This window comes from Cricetulus griseus, chromosome 5 (assembly GCF_003668045.3).
Source record: "Cricetulus griseus strain 17A/GY chromosome 5, alternate assembly CriGri-PICRH-1.0, whole genome shotgun sequence".
Taxonomy (NCBI): domain Eukaryota; kingdom Metazoa; phylum Chordata; class Mammalia; order Rodentia; family Cricetidae; genus Cricetulus; species Cricetulus griseus.
This window is the reverse complement of record NC_048598.1, coordinates 95,395,799-95,422,852: the sequence shown is the minus strand read 5'-3', so window position 1 is coordinate 95,422,852 and position 27,054 is coordinate 95,395,799. Positions and strand designations below refer to the sequence as shown.

Here is a 27,054-nt window from a genome sequence, read left to right as displayed (position 1 = left end):
TTATTGATTGGTGTGTGAACGTCAGAGGACAACTCCAGAGTCAATTCTCTTTCCACACAGGATCTGGAGAGCAAGCCCAGATCGGTCAGGCAAACTTCCACAGCAAATCTGCTGAGCCAGCTAACTGCTCACCCTCCCCCAGACTTTTGATTTTGCAGTTCCCCTGCCTGGTGCACGCTGCTCAGCTTCCCAGGTTCTAGCTGGTTTCTCTAGAGAACGTATCACAATCTGAGACGTCCTTTTTTCACATTGAAGTGCCTGTCACTCCCAGGAGCAAAGCTTCAGGGGGATGGAAGACAACACTTACTGTCATGTGGGGAGCCATGAGACCATCTTCTTCACCCTCAACCCCAAGCCAGCCCAGGCCAATCATTAACTATTAAGTGAATCTGCTTTCTACCTCATTCTGCTGGGTAACCCTAGTCCATCTTCATCTCTCATCTATACAAGGAGGGGACTTATTATGCTGAAAGAGAAATTCACCAGTTTTTTGTCTTAGTTTTTCTTATTGCTATGACAAAATACCCTGACAACAATAATTTAAGTGATAAAGGGCTTATTTTAGCTCATGGTTCAGGGTACAGAAGTCAGGTAGCCAGGACCTGTAGCATCTGGACACATCGCATCCACAATCAGAAAACAGAGACCCAACCCCAGCTTCCTCCCTCTCTGTAATAATTACATTCATTGATTATGTGTGTGCGTGTGAGCACAATCACTCTTGCGCCACAGGCACAACTGTGGAAATCAGAGGACAACTTGCAGGAAGTCAGTCATCATTTCTCGCCATTCACTATGTGGGCTTGGGAGGTTGAACACAGGTTGTCAGGCCCGGTGGCAAGCATCCTTACCCATCAACCCTTCTTCCTTCACTGTCTCATGCAGCCCAGGGACTGGTCCCACCCACTTTTAGGTTGGGTCTCCCCACCTCAATGACCCCAATTAGTGTTATCCCTGACTGGCATGTTCAGAGGCCCACCTCCCAGGTGATTCTAGGTCATTTACATGAGAAGGTGGCTTTTTGTTCTGGTCCCTGTCCCCTCTGAGTGGGGACATAATGGGGAGGAGGTGGGAGATAGAAACAAATACTAACAGTATTCGGGAATCTTCTGATAGAAGTGCCTTGGTCATGGAGAGGCTACAGGATGCCCCTTTCAGTCGGCAGGGGGCCTTGGCATAAGCTATGCTGGGCAATGGGACCAAGACCTCTCCTGACTCAGTCTCTCTTCCCAGGAGACCGGTGATGCTGCCCAGACTGTGAACAGGGGAGGCAGCACTGTAGAGGCTGCCAGCAGCCGGGGCTGGGGAGAGACATGTGGACACGTAGCCCCTATGGCTTCTGCCTGCCAGATCCTCCGCTGGGCCCTTGCCCTGGGGCTGGGCCTCACGTTCAAGGTCACGCATGCCTTCAGATCTCAAGGTAGGAAACATCCAATGGTAGCGATTTGAAGGGAACAAGAAACTAAGGAAGCCAGTTGGTCCTTGAGAAAAAGAAAGTCAGTGGGCTATGGTTGGGGGAGTCTTGATTCCTGGAAGTATATATGCAGAATAGTTGGTGAGCTGGATTCAGGGATGGGTGACACCAGCATTACTGGCTTCGGCAGCAGGGACCCACCCCTGTCTTCTGATCCCTCTACCTATAGATGAACTCCTGTCCAGTTTGGAGAGCTATGAGATTGCCTTCCCAACCCGCGTGGATCACAACGGGGCAATGCTGGCCTTCTCTCCACCTGCCCTCAGGAGGCAGCGTCGGGGTACGGGGGCCACATCCGAGTCTCGCCTATTCTACAAGGTGGCAGCACCCAGCACTCACTTCCTGCTGAATCTGACGCGCAGCCCCCGTCTCCTGGCGGGGCACGTCTCGGTGGAATACTGGACACGGGAAGGCCTGGCCTGGCAGAGGGCTGCCCGAGCCCACTGCCTCTACGCTGGCCACCTACAAGGCCAGGCTGGTAGCTCCCACGTAGCCATCAGCACCTGTGGGGGCCTGGTAAGCTGAGGATTCTGGGAAGAGGGGGAAATGCTCACTTTCTTCTGGAAGTTAAGAAAAGCGCATGCGCAACAGAATGAAGCAATCGTAGTGGAGTGTTTTAAAAGTATTTTGAGCTCATCGGTCCTTTGAGATGTAGCTGAAGATGTACTTAAAGGAAAATGTATAGCCTTATGTAAGGCCGAAAGGAAAGGGAAATCTTTCACAAGAAAGTAGACAAATAGCATAGCATGATGAAGTCAATAAGTAAGGCCAGTGAGATGGCTCATGGATAAAGGCGCTTGCTGACAATCCTGAAGATTTGAGTTCCTTCCCCAAGACCCACATCGTGGAAGGAGAGAATAACTTCCTCAAGTTGTCCTCGGTCCCCATACATCCACACACAAATAAATGTTAAAACACTTTTAAGGAATTAAAAAGTTTAGGAGTGGCTAAAGGCAAGAAAGGGGAGAAATGATGAAATTGTATTTTTAATTTTTTGTCTTTTTTTTTAAGATTTATTTATTTATTTATCATGTATACAGTGCATGCCAGAAGAGGGCACCAGATCACATTACAGATGGTTGTGAGCCACCATGTGGTTGCTGGGAATTGAACTCAGAACCTCTGGAAGAGCAGTCAGTGCTCTTAACCCCTGAGCCATCTCTCCAGCCCCGTGTTTTTAATTTTTTAAAGAGTTGTCTTTTTTTTTTTCTGAGGAGGAGGAGGAAGTGTCATAGTTAGTGGAGTTTATACACAAGGAGTTGAGTTCAGATCCACACTCTGAGCACACAGTTAGAGAACTGGAATGCTAGGTGGCGGGCAAAGATAGGCAGATTTTGGAGGGCTTCATAGACAGCCAGTCTAACCAGAAAACAAGCTCCAGATCCAGTTTGAGGGACCCCATCTGGAGGAGTGCTCAGGTTGGGCACCTCTACAAAGTGTACACACACACACACACACACACAGAATACAAACCAGATGTGTGTTTACATGAGCCCCTAATCCCAACCATTTGGAAGGTGGAGACAGAAGTTCTGAGTCATCCTCAACTATATAGTGAGTTTCAGGCCAGCCTGGGCTACCGTAAGTTCCTAGACCGCATGAGCTATATAAGACCCCCACCTCAGAAAAAAGAACCAGACAAAAAGGGAGCTGGGGATATATTTCAATGGTAGAGTGCTTGCCAAGCATGCACAAGACTCTAGGTTTGATTCCTAGTACTGAGAAAGGTGAAGAAAGAGATGAGCTCGTAGAGAGGTCCAGGATACCAGAGTCTGAACTGAGCTTTCTGTCCCTGCCCAGCATGGTCTGATCGTGGCAGGCGAGGAGGAGTATCTGATTGAGCCCCTGCAAGGTGGGCCCAAGGGTCGCCGAGGCCCGGAAGAGAGTGGTCCCCACGTGGTATACAAGCGTTCCTCTCTGCGTCACCCCCATCTGGACACAGCCTGTGGAGTGAGAGGTACCCCTGTGTCTTGGGGATGGGTAGGGAGGTTAGATGACATTACTCCTTTGAGGCGAAGACAGGCAGCAGTCTTTCTACCACAAAGGTCAACAGGGTGCTATAGAATGAGGAAAAACACTGTTGGGAAAGAACAGCCATTGAATTCTAGAGCTCCATTCATCTTCAGGCAGGAGGCTGGAAAGCATGCAGATCCTAAGAGGGTGATGCTGTAAGGCAGTGGAGTGGCCCGTCATTGCTGTGGCCAGTTGTCTGTGATAGATGTTCAGTGGGGGAAAACATTCCTTACCAAGAAGTATCTGCCAGATCACACAGTTAAGCTGCAGAGTGATCAGAGCAGACACTTGGGTGGCTATGCAGCAAAGTGACAACAAGAGCTAGGAGTGAGTTCATGGTAGAATGCTTACCCGAGTTGTATAAGGCCCTACAAAATATGCACACAGAAGCCAGGCTGAGGAGATGGCTTGGGAGTAAAGCCCTCACCATGCAAGTCTGAGGACCAGAATTTATTAGTTCATATCTCTAGCACCCAGGCAGGAATGGGAGGCTACCTAAAACCCCAGAACTAGGAAGGACAGGGACAGGGATGCCTAGAGCAGCAGGATACTAGACTAGATGAATCAGTGAACTCTGGGCTCTAGTATATACAGTGGAGAGCCACCGAGGAAGATGCCTACTCTCAACCTCTGGCCTCTACGTGCACAATGCACATTCAGTCATTCAGCTGAAGGGCATGAGCACTGCTCTGTTCATACAATCGTGTTCGAAGCATGACTGGTCACTGCAGAACATTTAGGGAGTGAGAGAACAGGAAAGCTATATGAAGCCAGTGTGAGAACACAAACCCTTCATCTCAGTACTGGGAAGGTGGAGGGAAGGGGATTGAACAAGAACAAACACTGTTTACTTAGGCTATTAGGCAGGAGAGTCACAGATAGCCTAGAGTTCTGTATGACCGTTGTCAGGCAGTTCTATGACCCACCAGCAATAGGTGCTCAGTTGGTTCTACTTTGTCTCCCAGATGAGAAACCATGGAAGGGTCGTCCATGGTGGTTGCGTACCCTGAAGCCACCGCCTGCCAGACCTCTGGGGAATGAGACAGAGCGAGGCCAGCCAGGCCTGAAGCGATCAGTCAGCAGGGAGCGTTATGTGGAGACCCTGGTGGTAGCCGACAAGATGATGGTGGCCTACCACGGGCGGAGAGACGTGGAGCAGTATGTGTTGGCCATCATGAACATTGTAAGTGCCTCCCCCTTCCTGGGCCTCGAGTCCTGGGGACCTGCAGCTAGCCTTTAGGTATCATACCCTCACTGCCAATCTGCAACCAGGACCCAGAACAATAAAGTGAGAGAGGGAAGAGTGGGAAAAAAGGTCTAGGGCCAGATGCTCTAGTGCAGACAGCTTGCCTGGGCTTAAATGCAGCCTGAGGTCAATGGCTCTCAACCTCTAACGCTGCATCTCCTCATGTTGTGGTGACACCCCCATCATAAAATTATTCCGTTGCTACTTCATAACTGCAGTTTTGCTACTGTTAGGAATCGTAATGTAGATGTCTGATATGCAGGACCCACGGGTTGAGAACCACTGCCTGGAGTGAGAGGTACTCCTCTCTGCTTTGTGTTAGCCACCTGTAAAGACTACAGTAGACCCGGTCAACAGATACTGCATTTTTAACAGTGCATGGCATGCATAATACACACAAGGCATTGGGATCCCCCAGCTTCTAGTATCTCAGCATTTGGAGGCTGAGGAAGGAAAAGTGGAAGGCAAAGATGAGCCTGAGCTGAGGGAAAGACCTTGTATCAAGGAACCAGAGAGATGACTCAGTGGTTAAGAGCACCAGCTGGTCTTCCAGAGGTCCTGAGTTCAATTCCCAGCAGCCACACGGTGGCTCACAAGCATCTGTAGTGGGATCTGATGCCCTCTTCTGGTGTGCAGGTATACATGCAGATAGAGCACTCATATACTTAAATAATAAATATTTTAAAAGAGCACAGGGCGCTCTTTTAAAGAGAGATGGCGCAGCCAGTGAAGTGCTTTGTGTGCCTTAAAAAATAAAAATAAAAAGCAAGAGAGCCAGCAAAATGGCTCAGCACATAAAGGTGCCTGTTGCCAAGCCTTGGATCTGAGTTCACTGATTCCCAGACTCACACTGTAGCACTGTAGAGGGAGCAAACTGACTTTTGCAAGTTGTTCTGTGACCTCCTCATGCATGCTATGGCATATAACTCTCTCTCTCTCTCTCTCTCTCTCTCTCTCTCTCTTATACACACACACACACACACACACACACACACACACACACACACACGCAAATAATCATTTTTTTTTTAAAGCTGGGCATGGTGGTACATACTTGTAATCCAAACACCTAAGAGATGGAGACAGGCAGATCCTTCAGGCTAGCGGCATGGCCAGCCTTGCCCAATCAGCAAGTTTCAGGTTCAGTCAGAGACCTTATCTCAGAAAAACACGGTAGACAATGACCGAAGAAGATAGCAACTGTCTCCTCTAACTTCTTCACACATCCAAGAATACACATGCACACGCTCAAACAGCAGGTGCTCATTAAGATTAGCAATATATTCACAGGTGCACACCCATGCATACACTATTCTTGCACACAGGCACCTACCTATTCATTCATACAGATAACCTCCTTGGCCGGATGTGGTGGTGCACACCTTTAATCCCAGCCTTTGAAAGGAAGAGGCACAAGGCCTCTGTGAGTTTGAGGCTATCCTGATCTACACAGTCAGTTCAAGAACAGCCAGGACTACATAGCAAGACCATTTCGGACAAAACAAAAAACAAAAAACAGATAACCGTGTTGCTCCACATTCAGATCTGCAACCATCCTTTGTATCTAGCGGCAGTTAGTTCCAAGACTCTTATAAATGCCCAAGCCTCCAGGTGTTTATCTCCCACATTAGACTATGGAGAATTTTGTATAACCAATGCACATCCTCCCAAAGACTTTAAACTAGCTTTAGACACTATTATTTACAGAAAAATAATCAGGGGAAGTCTGTATGTGTTTAGTACACATGTGGTTTTGTGTGCCTGTGGCATATATATGTATTCATATGTGTGCAGGTGTGTGTAAATTTGTGTGTACATGTATGTGGAGGCCAGAGGTTAACAATGGTGTCTTCATCAATTCTACATCTTATTTTTTTAATTATCTATTATTTTATATGTGTGGGTGTTTTGCCTGAATGTCTGTCTGTGCACTATGTGCATGTAGGGTCCCTATAAACCAGAAAAGAGCATTGGATCCTCTGGAAATGGAGTTACAGGCAGTTGTGGCTGCCGAGTGGGTTCTAGAGATCGAACCCAGGTACTCTAGAAAAGTTAGTGCTCTTATCTCCTCAGCTGTTCCTACAGCCCCTCCATCTTATTTTTTGAGACAAGGCTCTCACGGAACCTGGAGCTAAGCTGGCTAGCCTGGTGGTGAGCTTCAGGATTTGGCTGTCCCTGGACCCTCAGCACTGCCATTATAGATATGGGCGCTAGAGATCCAAACTCAGATTTGTGTGGCTAGACAGCAAGCACTTCACCCACTCACCTATCTGCCTACCATGCAAATTTTTTTCTACTCCTCCCTCTCCTCCTTCATGTCCTTAGTAGACAAGGCCTCATTTAGTCTAGACTCAACTCTTTATGTAGCTGAGACTGGCCTTGATCCCGATATCTTCCTACCTCCACCTCCCAAGTGTAGGGATTTAATAGTGTGCCACACCACACCCCATTGCCCATATATTTAATCTAGGCTTGGCTGACTCCATGGGTGGTGAGTCCAAGGATACATAGTGCTGTCTGTACTTAGTTCCTGTACTGGAACTTGGTCAAGGTTCTGTGCCTCGCTGGTCCTCAACTCTCTCCCCTGTTAGCAGGGTCTGTAATAACTACAGAGAAAGATGGTTAGGGATAGAACACATAGCATATAGTAAGATTTGATGAATGGGTTCTTGCTTCATTGAAGCAAAGAAGAAGACAAGGAGCAGGAAGAGACATGGCTCAGTGGGTAAAGGTGCTTGCTCCAGGCAACAGACTTCTGTTGGCTGAGTTACACATGGTAGAAGGAGAAAACTAACTTCCAGAGGTTGTCTGACATCCACACATTCAAGAGCATGCAAGTGTACACAACACACACACACACACACACACACACACACACACACAGAGAGAGAGAGAGAGAGAGAGAGAGAGAGAGAGAGAGATTTAAAGACAAAAGTTTAGCAGACTAATAAATGATACATAATATTGACATAACATTGTCTCAATGTTCTGTCCCAGTCCCCCATCCTTTTCTTGGGCTTTCAAAATTTCTTAAAACTTCCCAAGCTTCCTGGGGTAAGACAAGGATAGCCCAAGACCCTCAAGATTCCTGCTTTGCCTGATCTCCATCACTTGGGTCCACTTAACCCTTAGGCCACTTCTTCCCACCTTACTGCTTCTCCATTATCTCTTGCCTTCCTGTATTGATGCTTAAATTGGTACCTTCAGACTGCAGAGGAATAAGGACGCATGTACATCCTTCATACAACCGCTGAACGGGTAGGGAGGGGACAAGAACAGGGGATGGAGGACAGGTAGAGAGAAACTGAATTGCAATAGAGAGACCTGCTGGTAAGCAGTGCAGACTGGAATGTCACCTGTGGCACTACCAGCCATGTGCCCTGCTCTCTGTACCTCAGAACCCTCATCTTTAAGGTGTGGATGAAAATAATACCTGCTCATGAAATGATACAGGCAGCACACTCTACCTAGCACCCAGCACAAAGGTACTCAAAGCAAACTGTCACTGTTTTTGCTCTCAGTTTTAGAGCAGAGGGGCATGTGTGCACAAGGGTGGAGGCCAAAGGCAGACACTGGTGTCTTCCTCTGTGGCTCTCCTTTTTATATGTACATTTTTTATTTGAACCTTGAGAAATTCATATGTGTATATATTGTGTTTTGATCATATCCATCCTGTACTCTCTTCCCTACAACTCTTCCCATACTTCCCCAACCATGTCTCCTTCCAAATTTCATCTACTCTTTTCTTTTCCTCTCTCTGTCTGTCTCTCTCTGTCTCTCTGTCTGTCTGTCTGTCTCTCTCTGGTCTCACTAAACAGCCCTAGCTGGCCTGGACCTCTCTCTGCCTCCTGAGTGCTGGGATTTAAAGTGTGTCACCACACCTGGATCCTTTTTGGTTTGGTTTTTTGGTTTTTTACCTGCTGAGTCCTGTTAATTCTTCCTGTATGTGTATGGACAACCAAGCAGGAACTACATTCCTGAAGAAAACGGCCTCTCTCTTCTCCAGAAGCCATCAATTGGCAATGGTGCCTCAGCTTGTGGGCGGGGCTTTTGTTCTCTACCTTACTTCTTGAGACAAGGTCTCTCACTGAACCTGGAACTTGCACATTCAACTATCCTGGCTGGCTAGTGAGCCCTCAGGGTTCCACCTCTGCCTGTCTTTTGTTTGTTTTAATGTGGGTTTGGGGAATTGAACTCAGGTCCTCATGCTTGTATAGCAAGTGCTTTACCAACTGGGTCATCACCACAATTCTGTCCTTAACTGTTCTGGGCTCCTCTTAAGACTCGGTTTCTCTTGTTTCTTGGAGGTCAGGTTGCCAAACTTTTCCAGGACTCGAGTCTGGGAAACATGGTCAACATCCTTGTCACTCGCCTCATCCTGCTCACGGAGGATCAGGTGCGTATCTGGAATGTGCTTCACCCTTTCTCTGTCCACACCATTGCTGCCTGATGTCTCCAGAGTGGTGGGGCATCCATGCACCTCAATCTTCCCATCCCCAGCCCACCCTGGAGATCACCCACCATGCTGGGAAGTCACTGGACAGCTTCTGTAAGTGGCAGAAATCCATTGTGAGCCACAGTGGCCATGGCAACGCCATCCCAGAGAACGGTGTGGCCAACCATGACACAGCCGTGCTCATCACACGGTAAGGAGCAGGGAGGACTCCAGTATAGTGGGGAATTACCAATACGGAGTCAGGTAGAAATATAAGGGTATTTAATAGGGAAAAGCCTTACTTACAGAGCGACCTAGCCAGCCGGCATGGCAGCAGTCTGTACAGCAAGTCTGAAAGAGAAATCGAAAGCGAAAACGCAGTCACCCTACATCCCCTGACCACGCCCTCGCAGGCTTGTGAGGGCGTGGTCAGGCACACCTGTAGCCAGCCCCTAAGTAGGCGTGGCTACAGCTTCCCCTACACTCCAGGGCTGAGGCCAATGGAGCAGGTGGAGAAAGGACCATTAGAGTCCAAGGAAGGGGGACATGTGGAGATGGAGGGTAGAAAGGGACAGGGAACCAAGGAGAAAGGATGCTGAGAACCTGAAAATGGGAGGTTGACATTTGAGCTCTAACCACACACTCCTTCATTAAGTCACTTAATATATCAGTCATTTATTGTCAGCATCCCGAAGTCCAACTGATTGATTCTATTGTGGGCACAGCATGAGGCTTAGGCAAGATTCAACCCAGGGTTGAAAAACAGTCATGGCAGCCGGGCGGTGGTGGCGCACGCCTTTAATCCCAGCACTCGGGAGGCAGAGGCAGGTGGATCTCTGTGAGTTCAAGACCAGCCTGGTCTACAAGAGCTAGTTCCAGGATAGGCTCCAAAGCCACAGGGAAACCCTATCTTGAAAAACCATAAGAAAGAAAGAAAGAAAGAAAGAAAGAAAGAAAGAAAGAAAGAAAGAAAGAAAGGAAGAAAACCAGTCATGGCAATCCAGTAGTGGAGGAGGTAGGAGGATCGGGAGTTCAGGGGCAGCTGGGCTTCCTGAGACCTTGTCTAGGGTAGGGGCAGGCTTGGTTGTAGTTAAGCTAATCAAAAGAGTCCTTGAAGAGCATTCATGACAACCTGTGTTTAATCTCTAGTACCATAGAAAACCATGCATATTAGTACACACTTAAAATACCAGCATTTGGGACGTAGAGGCAGGAAGATCAGTAGCTCAGGGTCATCCTTGGCTGTATGGAGAGTTCGAGTTCATCCAGGACCAAGAGAACTTGCAGCCCACACTCACACGTGTATACACACACACACACCCTCACACCCTCTTCCCCAGAACTGAAGACTCTGGCATCAGCCAGGGAGGCTTCCCAGCCATCTCACTGCCATCTGTTCCCACAGCTATGACATCTGCATCTACAAGAACAAACCCTGCGGCACTCTAGGTACTGAGTCCCATTGGTTGCCGGCACCATGGAGGGTGGTGTTGATCCTGGGGTGAGGCGTCCCGTGGCGGATAGGGGGATAGAACCTAGCAAGTACAGCCTTGGTTCCCTTAGCCCACCCCACATTCTTATTTCCCAGGCCTGGCCCCCGTGGGTGGTATGTGTGAGCGTGAGAGGAGCTGCAGTATCAACGAAGATATTGGCCTGGCCACGGCATTCACCATTGCCCATGAGATCGGGCACACGTGAGGCCAGGGGTCACGGGTTAGGGGAGGGTGAGAGGAGCTGGGTGGGTTCCCTTAGTGCTTAGCAGAGCCGACACACCTCTCCTCAGATTCGGCATGAATCACGATGGTGTGGGGAACGGCTGCGGAGCCCGTGGTCAGGACCCAGCAAAGCTCATGGCTGCCCACATTACCATGAAGACCAATCCATTCGTGTGGTCATCTTGCAGTCGAGACTACATCACCAGCTTTCTGGAGTGAGCCACAAAGCCCCTCAGTGGGGACACAGTCATGTTGGGGGAGCTGACTCCCCCACCCCACCTAACTGGGTATAGCCCATGAGTTCATGGCCTTGCAGCCCCTTGACGTTATAGCTGTTTTCTTCTTATCACAGCTCGGGCCTGGGGCTTTGCCTGAATAACCGGCCTCCCAGACAGGATTTCGTGTACCCAACGGTGGCTCCCGGTCAAGCCTATGATGCTGATGAGCAGTGCCGATTCCAGCATGGAGTCAAATCGCGTCAGTGTAAATACGGGGTAGAGAGAGCCTTCCTGCTTTCCTTCCTGGGTAGGGGAGGTGGCCACAGGGTGGGAAGCTTCTCCTGGAGACCCTCCCGGGGAAGCAGGGGGAAAGGAGTGAAATGAACCCCCTACTCCCTGTAGGGACCTAGGAAGACCAGCGTGTATGGAGTATACAGATGTTAAAGTAACAAAGATTGAGCATAAGAATAATACTGGGCTTGGAGGAAGGAGGGAGGGAATCAGGAAAGGGTTTGCTTTACAAGCCTGAGGGTCCGAGTTTGGTCAACAAAACCATATAAAAGCTGGCTATGGTGGTGCATGCTTATAACCCCAGCATTGGGCAGGCAGAAGCAGGAAGATCCCTGGTGCTCACTGCCCAGCCAGCGCACTTGACAAATTTCAGGTTCAGTGAGAAACCTTGTTTCAAAGAACAAGATAGATAGCTCCTGAGGAACAATAGCCAAGGTTGGCCTCTGGCCTCAACAAGAATGTAGCCCTTGTGCTTGCAAGCACAAACTAGACAGCTAATTTGAGGGCTGGGCTAGGGAGAGCCCTCTTCTGTTCCCCACAAAAGGCCACTTGGGGGCTGCAGTGTCACCTAGGTTCTAAGGCCTCTAGGCAGTTATGAGCAACATATCCAGACCTCTTGGTGGATATAGTTTCCCCTAGAGAGAGTTGTTTACTTGGTACTGAACCGGAGAGAGCTTTCCAGGGACTCTGACCAACTCCCCTATCTTCCCTGAGGTTCAGACTCTCAAAGTTTCATCTTAGCATCAATAACTGAGCTGGGACAGGGGTGGAGGTTTGGGTCACACCTTTAATCCCAGCATGAAGGAGGCAGAGCCTGCTTGTCTGACTTCATAACCTAACAAGTTCCAGGCCTTACCAGTGCTATGCACAGTGAGACCCCCATCTCTAAAATAGGAGCTGAGTAACTGGGAGGGTGACTAGGTGGGTAAGAGCACTTGCTACGTAAACACACGTGTCTTGAGTTCAAAATACCAGCACCCACGTGAAAAAAGTGGGTGTAGCCATGTATCTATCCATAGAACCCCTAGTGCTTCAGGGGCGGGATGGGGGGAAATCACTGACACTTGCTAGCACTCTGTTCTGTAAGAGACATTATCTCAATGGAATAAGGCAGAAAATGATTCAGTGGCACTCCAGGAGAAAAAGAAGTGAACTGGGGTACAGGGTACCCCACTCCCAGCTTCCCCTTCCAACTCCTGAAAGCTGGAGATCTGCTGTCTTCCCACTTTGGTGACATTTGGGCCAGTTCGCCCCTCCTCCACTCTGCTCAAGCATTTCCTTAATCACAGTCTCTGACGCCCTTCAGCTGTCACCCTAGTGACCCCAGCTGTGGCCCTAATGACCCCAGCCCAGCTCCATACTCTCCACAGGAAGTCTCTGCTCTTATACAGCTATTCCCCAAGACAGATGCAAAAGAGCCTCTCACTGGACCAAGAAACGCATCCTGAAGCAAGGGGTATTGGCTCAGTGGCTTAGAGCACTGGCTGCTCTTCCAGAGGACCCAGGTTCAATTCTCAGCACCCACAGGGTAGCTCACAACTGTCTGTAACTGCAGTTACAGGGGATCTGACACCCTCACACAGACATACATGTAGGCAAGATTCCAGTGTACATAAAATAAACAAAAGAAAAAAGATAGGGTCCCACTACATAGTTCTAGTTGGCCTGGAACTTGCTTTGTAGACCAGGCTGGCCTCACAGAGAGATCCATTTGCTGCTGGGATCAAAGGTTTATGCTGCTGTACACTACCAGACATTTTTACTCTTGCCCTACCCACAACATTGATTTGTCTGGTCACCACAGAACCTTCTAAGTAATTCTGGGCCTTCTGAAGGTCTTCTGTGTTCTGGAACTTAAGATGATAGTAACACCAGGCTGTGATGGTGCAGACCTTTAATCCCAGTACCGGGGAGGCAGAGGTAGGTGGATCTCTGAGTTCAAGGCCAGCCTGGTCTACAAATTGAGTTCAAGGACAGCCAGAGATACACAACAGAGAACCCTTTTTAGAAAAACAAACAAACAACAACAAAAAACCAACAACAAGATGATAGTAGCTGACACTATCCAATGAACCTGTTACCCCAAGCAACAGATGAAGAGTCAGCTTGGGGGGGGGGTGCAGGTAGTGTGTCTGTAAGAATATGAGCAGCCGTACTCTGAACATGTACTTTGAACTCTTTTAAGTCAGCATTTTGTTTCATCTATGCATTATGTGAAAGGTACAAATGCATGTGGAAGCCTTTGGGAGTCAGATCTCCTATTACAGGCTCCAAGAATCAAGCTCAGGTCATCAGGGCGGTCTTACCCTCTAAGCCATTGTGCCAGCATAGATATATCCGTCTGTCTCTATCTCCTCATATCTTTATCTCTTTTAAATTTACTTATATTACTGTGTCTGCGTGCGTGTATTTGCATGCACAAATGACTTGAGGTAGGAGGACAGGCATCAGATCTCTTGGAGCTGTAGTTACTGGTGCTTGTGAGCTGGGATTCCCGACTCTGGTCCTCAAAATAAACATCCAGTGCCATTAACCACTGACCCATCTCTGTTCCAACACCCAACCACTCCATGTCCGGGCTGCTCTTTGACTTTCTTCTTTTTTTTAAAAGATTTTATTTTATTTTTTATTATGTATACAACATTCTGCTTCCATGTATATCTGCACACCAGAAGAGGGCACCAGATCTCATAATGGATGGTTGTGAGCCACCATGTGGTTGCTAGGAATTGAACTCAGGACCTCTAGAAGAGCAGTCAAGCACTCTTAACCGCTGAGCCATCTCTCCAGCCCTGCTCTTTGACTTTCTGTCTTATGAAAGGACATTATAGGGGCGAACTGTCAGAATAACAAGCTTGAGCTGGAACCAACAATATGTTAAATTGAACCGTTTATTTGCATCCTTGCTTTTTGAAACAAGGTTTTTCATTGGCCTGGATCTCACGTATTAGGCTATCCTAGCTGGCCACTGAGCCCCAAGGATCTACCTGTCTACCCCTTCAATGCTGGGTACAAACAAGCACTACCACACCTGGCTTGTTTAATGGCATTTAAATTTTATGCATATGAGTGTCCCTCCTATAAGAATGCACCTGGTCCCTGCAGAGGTCAGAAGACAATGTTGGAGACACTATGTCAGTGTTGGGACCCAAGCCCAGGTCCTCTGTAAGAGTAACAAATGTTCTTCACTGCTAAGCCATCTCCAGCTCCTTGACCTGGCTTTTGTATAGGGTTCTGGGGATTGAACTCAGGTCCTGATGCTTATGTGACAAACATTGACTGCCTATCTGCATGTGCATCATATTCGTGCCCCAGACCTTGAACCTAGTCCTGAATTCTCAGTATCCATTGTTTTCTAATCCTATGTAAGCGATCTCATTGATATTGTCAGAAAGCAGCCATTAGGCTGGCCAACTTATAGATACAAAAACCAGGCCCAGATAAGGCAGTGAAACGCAAGTCAGTGCAAAGTTGAAATCTGGATTGGCCTAGGAGTTATTACATACACAACAGTGCCTCCTTGTAGAGCAGAGGCCAAAAGCAGTGCTGGAATAACTGTACCTTAAGGAATGTCAGAAGTGGGGTTGAAATCCCAGCACTTGAGGCAGAGGCAGGCAGATCTCTGTGAGTTCGAGGCCAGCCTGGTCTACAGACCGAGTGCCAGGATAGGACCCAAAGCTACACAGAGAAACCCTGTCTTGAACCAAAAAAAGTGGGGTTAAAGCTGGAATGGCTTGATATTTTTATAAGTGACTGTGAAAATACATTAGGTGAAGCCAGAAAACCTGATTTGTCCTTGTGAGTGGCAGAAGTCAGGGACTCTCTGGAGTGGGTGTTGTTGAAGAAGTGTTGGGGACAGGGAGCTGACCCTAGGATGCTACCTTATGGCCATTGGTTAATTCAAATCCAGATCTCTCAGTGGCCTAAAACTCGGGGATTGACTTGGAAAGTATCTGTTCAAAGAGGATTATAGATGCTTGAATGGAAAGATTCTGAGAGGGTGGGGTAGGAGGTAGGCTTCGGAATATTTGTGAGATGTGGCCATCCCTGAACCTGATGGGGCTTCTCTCCAGGGATACTAACCTTGATCTAAAGCAGTGGTTCTCAACCTCCCTAAAGCTGCAGATCCTTTAATACACGTCCTCATTTTGTGGTGATCCCAACCATAAAATTATTTTCACTGCTACTTCATAGCTAATTTTGCTACTGTTGTGAATTGTAATACAAATATCTGATATGTGAGGTATCTGATATGTAACCTCTTTGAAAGGGTCATTTGACCCCCCAGGATTGTGACCCACGGCCCACAGACTCAGTCTGAGCCTGCCACACACACTCACTCATTGCTGAAGAAACGACACATGAAACTTGCCCTGAGCCAGCTCTGACTCTTCAAATTATTCTCTCCTGTGTTGTTGCACTAAAAGGAAGTGAAAATCCTTCCATAGTTCCAGATTTTGGAAGGACCTGAAATCGGTGAAATACAATACCTACTTCAAAGATCTGAGTTAGACAAGGCTGTTCCACAGAAGTGGTGTGGCATCTGTCTGGTAGCCGTGTTTTCTGTAAAATTATATTTCTTTCTTTCTTTCTTTCTTTCTTTTTTTCTTTTTCTGGGTTTTTTGAGACAGGGTTTCTCTGTGGCTTTGGAGCCTGTCCTGGAACTAGCTCTTGTAGACCAGACTGGTCTCGAACTCAGAGATCCGCCTGCCTCTGCCTCCCGAGTGCTGGGATTAAAGGCGTGCGCCACCACCGCCCGGCTTGAGGGCACCGAATCTTATAGATGGCTGTGAGCCACCATATGGGAATTAAACTCAGGACCTCTGGAAGAGCAGCCTCTTACCCTCTGAGCCATCTCTCCAGTCCACATCTTTATTTTCTTGCACTGAAATAGGGGTCACGATGCCCAAAGGAGGTTTTTTAGCAAGTATAAATGTTCCACACATACTGACAAGAGAAGTGTCAGGCCGTGATCCTAAGGGGCATCATTAAGACTGGGTCCTCCAACACATTCTCATGGGGGACAATGGGCCTGAGAGGTCTCCTCCATTCTGCAGGAAGTCTGCAGTGAACTGTGGTGTTTGAGCAAGAGCAATCGGTGCATTACCAATAGCATCCCTGCTGCTGAGGGAACACTATGTCAAACACACACCATCGACAAGGGGGTAAGTACCAGCCAAGAGTCTTCCCTGGGCCCTGCCCACCCTGCTTGAGGCCAAAGCCCTGGGCATCTCAAACCATGCCCCTCGCATTTGTTTAATAGGCCCTGGTTTATTTATACTTAAGCCGTGTCTGCTAGTTGAACAGTGTTACTCCTTAGCCATGCCTCTGTTTTAAGCTATGACCCAGTGTGTCTGACTCCTGCCTTCAGATCCAGGAGTCACATACTATGACAGAAAAGAGGCATTGAACCCAGAGCTCTGCAGAGTCACACTCATTCCTTTCCTCTCCATCCCCCAACTTTTTACCCAGTGGTGCTACAAACGAGTGTGTGTCCCCTTTGGGTCTCGACCAGAGGGTGTAGATGGGGCCTGGGGCCCGTGGACTCCATGGGGCGACTGCAGCAGGTCGTGTGGTGGTGGTGTGTCATCTTCCAGTCGTCACTGCGACAGTCCCAGGTCAGCCCTTGGGACCCTCTCCCAACAGTGAGGTAACCCTCAATGTCCATCACCCCTACCTTATCTCTCTCCACTGCCTCCTCCTCCTTCCAGGCCCACCATTGGGGGCAAGTACTGTCTGGGAGAGAGACGGAGGCACCGATCCTGCAACACTGATGTGAGTTCTCCGTGGTCCTGCCCCAGCCACACTTCCTTGCCCCCGCCTCATCCTGTCACTCTCCCTCTAACCCAGCACCTCCCCTGTCATCTAATCTAGACTATTTTCACTATAGAAGCCTGGTCCCTCAAAATAATTGCCCTCACTCCCCCGACCCCACTCTAAATACAGTTTAGTGTCTTCACCCTTCACAGCTCAGTTGCCCCCAGAATCCAGACCCAACTCAACCCATTGTCATCTGTCAGAGCCTGATTGAGCTTGCCTTCACTGAGCCAGCATCCTTCTGAAGCACATGTTGAGTGTGTGTCCACCCCCATCTCAGTCACCCTCTAGATCTTCCCATTGGTTCATCCTTCAATGTAGGGATTCCCTCTGGCTGAAGATGGCTCTGTTACCTAATCATGGAGATGTTTAGGTGTGCAGGTCACCAAGCCAGAGGTCAGGAAAAGCTTTGGGAATGAGCAGTGGCCTTTGTGGTCTCTATGTAGGGATTATCAGAGCATCTATATACCTCTCACATACAAGAGTATTACAGTCCTTTTTGCAAACCAGCTCCATCCTGTACCTCCTGTCTCGAGAAGAGCTTGAACTCAGAACCCAGGCATCTACCCCGTGCTCAGCCTTAATTAACTTAATGAATCACCCAAGTCCCACCTCACAAGCCAGGTACAGTGGTGCACATCTATGATGCTGGCACTTGGCTGAGACAGGAGGATTACGAGTTTGAGACCCACCTAGCCTATCTACAGCAAGAGCCTGTCTCAAAAGTAAATACACAAGGGCTAGGAAGATGGTTTACTTGGTAAAGTTTGCAATGCAAATATCAGGACCAAAGTTCAGATGCCCAGTACCCAGACATGAACATAAACTCAAATATTCACACAGACACAAACCATCTCATGCATCTTCATTCCCAGTGTGGACCATCCGTTCTCACCTGGGCTCCTGCCTCACTCAGTCAACTCCCACCATTCGTAACAATACTTCTCTGCCCTAACTTCTGCTCCAGGACTGTCCCCCAGGCTCCCAGGACTTCAGAGAAATGCAGTGCTCTGAATTTGACAGTGTTCCTTTCCGTGGGAAATTCTACACATGGAAGACATATCGAGGAGGTGAGTGAGCCTACCAGAGGCCATGGGACCATTGAGGATGATAGCAGTTGCCTTATAGACTCACGGAGCCATCATCCTTTGCCTAGGGAAACAGGTGTCCTTGATTTAACTCAGCCCTTGATACAGCTCAATGGTACTTTATATGTAGGGAAGCATTGCTATTCCCTCTGCCCATGGTGTCGAGTCTCGGGTCTGTTGCTCTTGTCCTTACCTCCTCTCAGACAGGGAGTTCCAGGGTGACCTGGCTCCAGGTCTGATGGGGCCATGCCCCCCAGGGGGCGTGAAGGCCTGTTCACTGACTTGCCTAGCAGAAGGCTTCAACTTTTACACGGAGAGAGCAGCGGCTGTGGTGGATGGCACACCCTGTCGCCCCGACACAGTGGACATCTGTGTCAGCGGCGAGTGCAAGGTAGAGGAGACTCCCAGGGAGGAGGAAAGAGAGGCTGTGGAGAATTGGGGTGGGAGGTCTCCATGACACCATCAACACCACCATTGTCTTCCTGTGCAGCATGTGGGATGTGACCGGGTCCTAGGTTCTGATCTCCGAGAGGACAAATGCCGAGTGTGTGGGGGTGACGGGAGTGCCTGTGAGACCATCGAGGGGGTCTTCAGCCCAGCTTTGCCCGGAAATGGTAAGAAACCTTGCCTCTACTTCCCTCCCGTGGCTGGGATCAGGGTTAGCCTCCTTATAGTAGCCAAGACCAGGAACTCCTTAGGCATTGGGGATCCTGTGGAATTTGAATTACAGTGAGGGTCTTGGGAATCCCAAAAGTCCTGGGAGCACAGAATTGCTCTTAATTTTCTGGTCATTAAGACAAAATACCTCACCAGAAATAACTTAAGGAAGATTTCATATGGCTTGCAGTTTGCAGGGTCTTGGTCCATCGTGGTGCCGAGTTCTCTTCCTCCTTTTTATGCAGTCTGGACCAGTACTACCCATGAGGGTGCACCTTCTCACCTCAGTTAACCCAATCTATACAACACACACAAACATGCACGCACGCAAGCACGCACGCGTCTCCAAGTGATTGTAGATCCTGTGACATTGACAACTCATGTTAGCCCATCACAGTCATAATTAGGAAGAGGCTTCCTTAGCTACTGGCTTGGGATCTAACTTACAGAAATTCATGAGTTTGGACCAAGGACTTGCAACTCTCCCCTCCACTATCCTGGGTGCAAGGGGAACTCTCTACACCAGTATGGGAGGTCTTACTGTCAGGGAACTAGGAGGGTGTTCAGAAGACCCTTTCCAACTTGGGTTGAGAAAGAGAGCGCTCAGGGAGTAGGCATGAGATAAGAGGGTTCTAGAAGGATGGCAGAGCTGAAAGTGTTACCAGAGGGATTGTGGGCAGATGCTATCTGATTGGCAGGGACCACAAAGAATGAGTTGCAGGATATGTGTGTCATTCTCTAGGCAGGGTTAGATTGTGGGTGGGTAGGTAGGTGGGTGGGTAGGTAGGTAGGTGGGTAAGAATAGAACATCTGGCCAGGTAGTGGTGGTGAACACCTTTAATCCCTGTACTTGGGAGACAGAGGCAGGTGGATCTCTGAGTTTGAGGCCAACCTGCTCTACAGGGCGAGTTCCAGGATAGCCAGGGCTATTACACAGAGAAAAACTGTCTGGGGGGGATTAAAAAAAAAAAGACACTGACTAGACTAGGAAGCAGAGATACAGCCCAAGGGGAAGGTGATTGCAGGATCCAACACACAAGAGGACAATGTGGGGGTCCAGGAATAGAAGTTAAGAATGTTGGGAGTATAGGTGAGCAAAGATGTGGTCACAGCCAGGCAGTCACTGGTGGTGCCCACAGAAGACCAGCTCTGATACTTAAATGTCATTGTCACCTGTATGTATTGTGACTTCCATGATACCGTTTTCCCTCTGCCTCAGCTCAACCTCACTGGTCAATGAGACATGAGGAGTTAGATCCACCCAATCTAAGGCAGGCAAGTTTGGGTTCAAATCCCAGCCAGCCATTTCTTACCTGTGAAACCCTGGTGAACTGCATAGCTTCCCCTGAGCCTCAGTATATAATCTGTAAAGTGAACACAATTGAGAGGTAGGTAGTTCAATCAGTAACGTGCAAGTGTGAGAGCTTCAACTTGATCCCCAGGACCCACATGGGAAAGGAGAAAACAGACTCCTTAAAATTGCCCTATGATCTACACACACCATGGCACTTATGCACCACCTTCTCTCTCTCTCTCTCTCTCTCTCTCTCTCTCTCTCTCTCTCTCTCTCTCTCTCTCTCTCTCACACACACACACACACACACACACACACACAGGTAGCCGGAAAAACATGATGGTCCGCATACTTCATAAGGTCCAAATGAGTTTGCTGTGATACATCCTCTAAGCATGTAGCATGAGATGGCTGGAAGCAGCCATTAGGTGTGAAGGATGAGGGAGAGGGATACGGGTGTGTGTGGTGACAGCTGAACTCCACCACCCAGGGTATGAGGACGTCGTCTGGATCCCCAAAGGCTCCGTCCACATTTTCATCCAAGATCTGAATCTGTCCCTTAGTCACCTGGGTAAGCAAAGACAGAGGGATGTGGACTGTGATTTCATGGGATTTGGAGGGTAGGCAGAGTGACTTCAGTTCTGACTACTGTGTTCTACCTCAGCCCTGAAAGGGGACCAGGAATCTCTACTACTGGAGGGGCTACCTGGGACCCCCCATCCTCACCGCCTTCCCCTGGCTGGGACCACCTTTCATCTACGACAGGGCCCAGATCAGGCCCAGAGCCTAGAAGCCCTGGGGCCCATTAATGCATCTCTCATCGTCATGGTAACAGTGAAGCTGGGGGCAAAGTACTGGAGGACCTGAGTATCCTATGGGGATGGGGGTTCCATGACACCTCCAATGACTGTTCCCTGTACCTCCAGGTGCTGGCCCAGGCAGAGCTGCCTGCCCTCCGCTACCGCTTCAACGCACCCATTGCCCGGGATGCACTGCCTCCCTACTCCTGGCACTACGCCCCCTGGTCCAAATGCTCAGCCCAGTGTGCAGGCGGTGAGGCCAGGGTGCAGGCCAGGGACTAGCACTGCAGCCAACCTGAGCTCCTCTGGGCTGGTCAGGGCTGAGAGGGCTTCTCCCTTCCCCTAGGCAGCCAGGTTCAAGTGGTGGAGTGCCGAAACCAGCTGGACAGCTCAGCAGTGGCCCCGCACTATTGCAGTGCCCACAGCAAATTGCCCAAGAGGCAGCGTGCCTGCAACACAGAACCATGCCCGCCAGAGTAAGTGTCCTCCATGGGGCAAGGTGACCCGGGGCTCGGTGGGAATGTTCCCTGCAATCAGGGACAGTCCTCATAGAAGAGTGGAGAGTGAGTGGATCATTACAGGACTGGTGTGACCATAGGATGAGTTCTGGAAAGGCTCATGGGGTCAAGGTGTCAAATATTCAGGAGAATGAAAGTCAAAGCCAGGTTGTCGGCTGAATGTAGCAGTCCATGCTTGTAATCCCGGATTTTGGGAGTCTGAGACAAAGGGTTGAGAGTTCAATGCCAGCTGGGTGGTAGTGGTGCACGCCTTTAATCCCGGCACTCAGGAGGCGGAGGCAGAGGCAGGTGGATCTCTGTGAGTTCGAGGCCAGCCTGGTCTACAGAGCCAATTCCAGGACAGCCAGAACTACATAGAGAAACCCTGTCTCAAAAAAAAAAAAAAAAAAAGGCTCCGTGCCAACCAAGAAGTCCTAGGGAATTGGAGGCCTCCCTGAACTACCTAATATCTTGTCTCAAAAAACAATGAGCAGGAATTTCAGATGGCTCAGTGGTTTGAGAGCACTTGCTTCTTAATCATGAGGAGTTCTGACCCCAGTGTCTATGTTAGACAATCACAAATGACTGTTACTCTGGCTCCTAGAGATTCAATACTCCCTTCTGTCCCCCGCACACACGTGTGCACACACTCACATAGACATGAACACAGATACACATATAAATAAAAAACAAGTCTTTTAAAATTTTAAATCACACAGGGGCTGGGGAAATGACTCGGTTGATGTGTCACAAGCAAGATACCCAAGCAAAATGTGGGCACAGTGGCAGGCACCTAACCACCTAACCCTAGTTTAGGAGGAGAGGCTGGAGACAAATGATCCCTGGAACTGGAATGGCAACCAGGTTAGCCAGTCAGTGAGCTCTGTCCAACGAGAAACAGTCTTTAAAAAAATGTGGCGAGTAGTACAGGAAGATACGTGAGGTCACCTCTGGCATAAGTGCTCACATGCTTGTGCACACACATATACAAACATACATACACCAAAAAGCAATTAAAACACTGAATTGTTCTACAGCCTGAGTTGCCATGCACCGTAATCAAGCTAGTAGCCCAAGAAATGGGGTTCTCTTTATAGCCTTCCCTCCTAACTGAAGTTTGGCTATAGGTGATCTCTGAGGGAGGAGCTGCCTAGTGCCAGTTTGGGGAAGACGGGGATAGGTGAAACTGGCAACTCGCTGGTTGAGCTGCCCTGTCCTGTGCAGCACTCAGACGGGTCCCTCCACCCCCACAGTTGGGTTGTAGGAAATTGGTCACGGTGCAGCCGTAGCTGTGATGCTGGTGTGCGAAGCCGCTCAGTGGTGTGTCAACGCCGGGTGTCTGCTGCAGAGGAGAAAGCCCTAGACGACAGTGCCTGTCCACAGCCACGCCCACCAGTGCTGGAGGCCTGCCAGGGCCCAATGTGCCCTCCCGAGTGGGCAGCGCTGGAGTGGTCTGAGGTCAGCTTCCACCCTTCTTCCCACCCAACCCACTCTCAATGCAGAAAGCACACAGGAACTGGGCTGTCTGTGTGGAAAAGCTGTTGAAGCAATCTTGCTCCAAGCCCCACTGCTAGCATGATCAAGAGAGGTGCATTATGAGTCCCAAGGCTTCTGGACTCAGGGCGTGGTCTGTCTCATTGCGTATGAAAGATGGTCCCAGCCTGGGGCAGGTGGTAAGGCTTGTGGGTGACACACTAACAACTGGGCCGGAGGACAGCACAGGAGCCACCAGCTACCTGTGCATTCCTTGTGTCACACTGGCCTAGCACCCACGCATCCACTGAATGTAAAACACCCCTTCCAACCGCAGTGCACCCCGAGCTGTGGGCCTGGCCTACGTCACCGAGTGGTCCTTTGTAAGAGCGCAGATCAGCGATCCACTCTGCCCCCTGGGCACTGCCCTCCCTCAGCCAAGCCACCAGCCACTATGCGATGTAACCTGCGCCGCTGCCCTCCTGCCCGCTGGGTGGCCAGCGAGTGGGGTGAGGTAGGTGGGCTCTGCCCTGTGGGATAGATAAGGGTGAGGACAGTGGTCTTAGAGAGATGACTCAGTGGCTCCTCTCTTCAGTGCTCCTCACAGTGTGGCCTCGGCCAGCAGCAGCGCACAGTGCGCTGCACCAGCCACACGGGCCAGCCATCTAGAGAGTGTACCGAGGCCCTGCGGCCATCTACCATGCAGCAGTGTGAGGCCAAGTGTGACAGCGTGGTGCCCCCTGGGGATGGCCCAGAAGGTAGGTGGACCACAGGGGGAAAGGGCACTAGGCTTTGAGAAGCCACAAGTGAGCATGGGCCGAGTTTCCTGATTACAAGTCTTTGAGATTCGATTACAATTTTACTAATCGTTTTTGCATAATTCAGGGGCGAGATGGGGATTCGTCAGCCTTGGGGCTCCTGTGAAGGTCAGAGGGCAACTTGCAGGAAGTTAATTCTGTCCTTCCATCACGTGGGTCCCAGATTCAAATTCAGACCCTATATAGCCCAGGTTGATTTCCAACTCAACAAACAACCAAGGGTAACCTTGAACCCCTGATTCTCCAGCCTCCACATCCCAAGTGTTACAGGATATAACCACCACACCCAGTTTTTGCAGTGCCAGGGATGGTAGCCAGGGTTTGTATGCAAGGGTGCTATTACGTCAGCCCCAGCCCAACTCAGGCACTGATGTTTTGGGCGGCATAAATCTGCCATATGAGCCGGGCGTTGGTGGCGCATGCCTTTAATCCCAGCACTCTGGAGGCAGAGGCAGGCTGATCTCTGTGAGTTCAAGGCCAGCCTGGTCTTCAGAGTGAGTTCCAGGACAGCTCCAAAGCTACAAAGAAACCCTGTCTCAAAAAAAAAAAAAAAAAAAAAAAAGTGTAAAAGCAATGGTGTGTAAGCACTGAATTCTTCCTTCCTCCCAAACTGGGTACCTGGAGCTATGGACAGGTTTATATAAATCATGAGTGTGGTAGGGACTGCCATTGCCTAGTGAGTGGGGACCAGAGATGTTGTAAACATCTCACAAATTATATGGCAGATTTATTTATTTATTTATTTATTTATTTATTTATTTATTGGTTTTTCGAGACAATGGTCTCGGTACTGGGATTAAAGGTATATGCCATCACTACCCAGCTATACTTATTTTTGTTGTTGTTTTTCAAAATAGGGTTTCTCTGTGTAACAGCTCTGACTGTCCTGGAACTAGCTCCATAGTCCAGGCTGACCTCGAACTCACAGAGATCCACCTGCCCCTCTGCCTCCCAAGTGCTAGGATTAAAGGCCTGTGCCACCACTCAGCAGTTAAAGGCTAGGCTCACAACCAAAAATAGACCTTTTTTTTTTTTAACCTAAGTAATTTTTTTCTTTTCTTTATTTTTCATCTTCATTCATTTGTTTTTGGGGGGTTGTTGTTTGTTTTGTTTTTTCAAGACAGGGTTTCTCTGTGTTGCCCTGGCTGCCCTGGAACTCTTTAGACCAGGCTGGCCTCTGTCTGAGTTTATAGAGACCCACCTGCCTCTGTCTCCCGAGCTGGAATTACAGGAGTGTGCTACTACTCCCCAGCTATTTTGGTTTGTTTGATTGCTTTGAGACAAGCTCTCATAGACCCCAGTTGTGGTTCTTTTTTTTTTTTTTTTTTTTTTATTATTATTAAATCAGGCCCTGTTACCTGAAACTCCATGCTCAAGCAACCCTGCCTAATACCTAGGACTACAAGCATGTGAGCCATTGCTGTAATTGTTTTTTTTTGTAAATTTATTTTTGATAAAGGAAAGTAGAGAAATTTATTCCAAACTCTAAAACTAAATGACAATGGTTCCCTTTTCAACACTCTGTCAGTCACCTCATCTGTGAAGAATGCAAATGATACATTCACTTAGAAAGAAGTGCTACATGAAGGATATGGAACTTATTAGAAACCACATACCACTGCTAAGTGGGAGCTTGTATCCATGGTCCCCAACAAAGGCTGTTAAATGCTGTGGGCTTCATGGGTGCTAGGTGGATGCCCTCTCACTGAGCTACTACCCAGTCTTTAGATACACAAACTCTTTGAGCTGAGTTCAAGGTCTTTGTTTTATTGAAAAACCACAGATGGTGGTGGCTTCAAACAGATTCTCTTGGCATCAAAAGGATAAAAGGTCTGTTATCTTGAAGTTATTGGGGTTTGGCCAGGGCAGGAGGATTGCATGTTCAAGACCAGCCCATACTACAGAGCAAGACCCACCTGAGCAATTTATCTAAACACTGTCAAAATAAAACGTCAAAGGAAGGCTAGGAACTGTAACTCAGATAGAATGCTTGCCTAACATACTCAAAGCCCTAGGTTCAATTTCCAGCAGAGAAAAACAAGGGGGATGTAGAATAAGAAATGTTTTTCTCACTAATAATATGTCTTGGGCAGCTTCAGATGCTGCATTCAGATTCCTCAAAACAATAACCAGGAGACAAAGGGGAGGGTGAAATGGCCGGGTGAAAAATGTGCTTGTGCAACCCTGATGACCTGAGTTCAATCCCCAGAACCCACATAAGCATGGAAGGAGAGAACCAAATCCACAAAGTTGTCCTCTGACCTCCACGTGTGTGCTGTGACATGCGCACCTGTACATACACACCATACACAATAACAGTAAACACATAGATCCTCAAAAATAGCTAATGATGCAAGCATGATTATAAACCTTCTGTGCGGGGTGAGGAAACTGGTGTATGGCAAGGAAAGTGACTGGCTAGAGCTCAGGAGTGCTAGGAAAAGCACTGGACTCTGATCTCTCTCTGTCCTTCCCTTCCTCCCTCCCTCGTGTCGTCGTCCGTCCCTCCCACCCCACCCCCACCCCTGCAGAATGCAAGGATGTGAACAAGGTGGCCTACTGCCCACTGGTGCTCAAATTTCAGTTCTGTAGCCGAGCCTACTTCCGCCAGATGTGCTGCAAAACCTGCCAAGGCCGCTAGGGGCGTGCAGCACCAGGAGCCACCCGGAGCACAGGCTGGGGGGAAACCCCACTGGAGAGGGCCTGAAGGAGGGGGGCTGGGATTGAAGGGTGAGATGCAATTGAAAGTTATTTATTGGGTACCCCCTATAGGACTCCTAGCTAGGGGATGGAGAAGAGCTGATTATCCCCAGGTTCCCTCTTCTTGCCCAGCTGACAGCGTAGGGAGAGGACCGCCCTTTGTTTCACACGTTAAGTCCCCAACACTCCCCCCACCCTTTGATCGGAATATGTACTGTGAAGAGTGGGAGTGGGGAGGGGGTATGTTGGTGCCCTGCCCCCCCAGCACTGTTTTATCCCTCCACTCTGAGCTGGGGGGATTTATATCTGCTATGGGGGAGTGGGATTAATACCACCTCCCTGTGACCCTCCCCCAAATTGACCAGGGGGAAGATCTACCCCAACCTCTGCCCTGCCTGCCCCAGGGGGAGCCCAACATCCAGGCTACCCCCATCATGGTGCTACAAGCCCTGCCCTGGGGCCCACACACTCCTCACCAAGAAGCCTTACATCAATAAAGTTCTGTCTTATGTAGATTT

The 27,054-nt window shown here is 49.1% G+C and overlaps 1 protein-coding gene across 3 annotated transcripts; it reads left to right on the top strand.

The window, feature by feature from the left end:
• The first annotated feature begins 1,332 nt into the window (after positions 1–1,332).
• On the top strand, positions 1,333–26,477 carry Adamts10 (ADAM metallopeptidase with thrombospondin type 1 motif 10). Of its 3 annotated transcripts, XM_035445507.1 has the most exons (24): positions 1,333–1,420; positions 1,644–1,990; positions 3,275–3,431; positions 4,453–4,670; positions 9,046–9,129; positions 9,234–9,379; positions 10,574–10,617; positions 10,757–10,862; positions 10,952–11,098; positions 11,236–11,377; positions 16,450–16,557; positions 16,865–17,010; positions 17,104–17,167; positions 18,177–18,279; positions 18,555–18,688; positions 18,788–18,911; positions 20,739–20,819; positions 20,913–21,076; positions 21,175–21,301; positions 21,395–21,524; positions 22,799–23,003; positions 23,356–23,532; positions 23,614–23,776; positions 26,368–26,477. In XM_035445507.1, the coding sequence occupies exons 1-24, from the start codon at positions 1,333–1,335 to the stop codon at positions 26,475–26,477; spliced, it is 3,315 nt and encodes a 1,104-aa protein (XP_035301398.1). The 3 variants fall into 3 exon arrangements, with proteins under 3 accessions (XP_035301398.1, XP_027273861.1, XP_027273860.1); XM_027418060.2 differs by lacking the exons at positions 1,333–1,420; positions 1,644–1,990; positions 3,275–3,431; ... (4 more) ...; positions 10,757–10,862; positions 10,952–11,098 and having other exon boundaries at positions 11,316–11,360; XM_027418059.2 differs by lacking the exons at positions 1,333–1,420; positions 1,644–1,990; positions 3,275–3,431; ... (4 more) ...; positions 10,757–10,862; positions 10,952–11,098 and having other exon boundaries at positions 11,316–11,366.
• Positions 26,478–27,054: the final 577 nt, after the last annotated feature.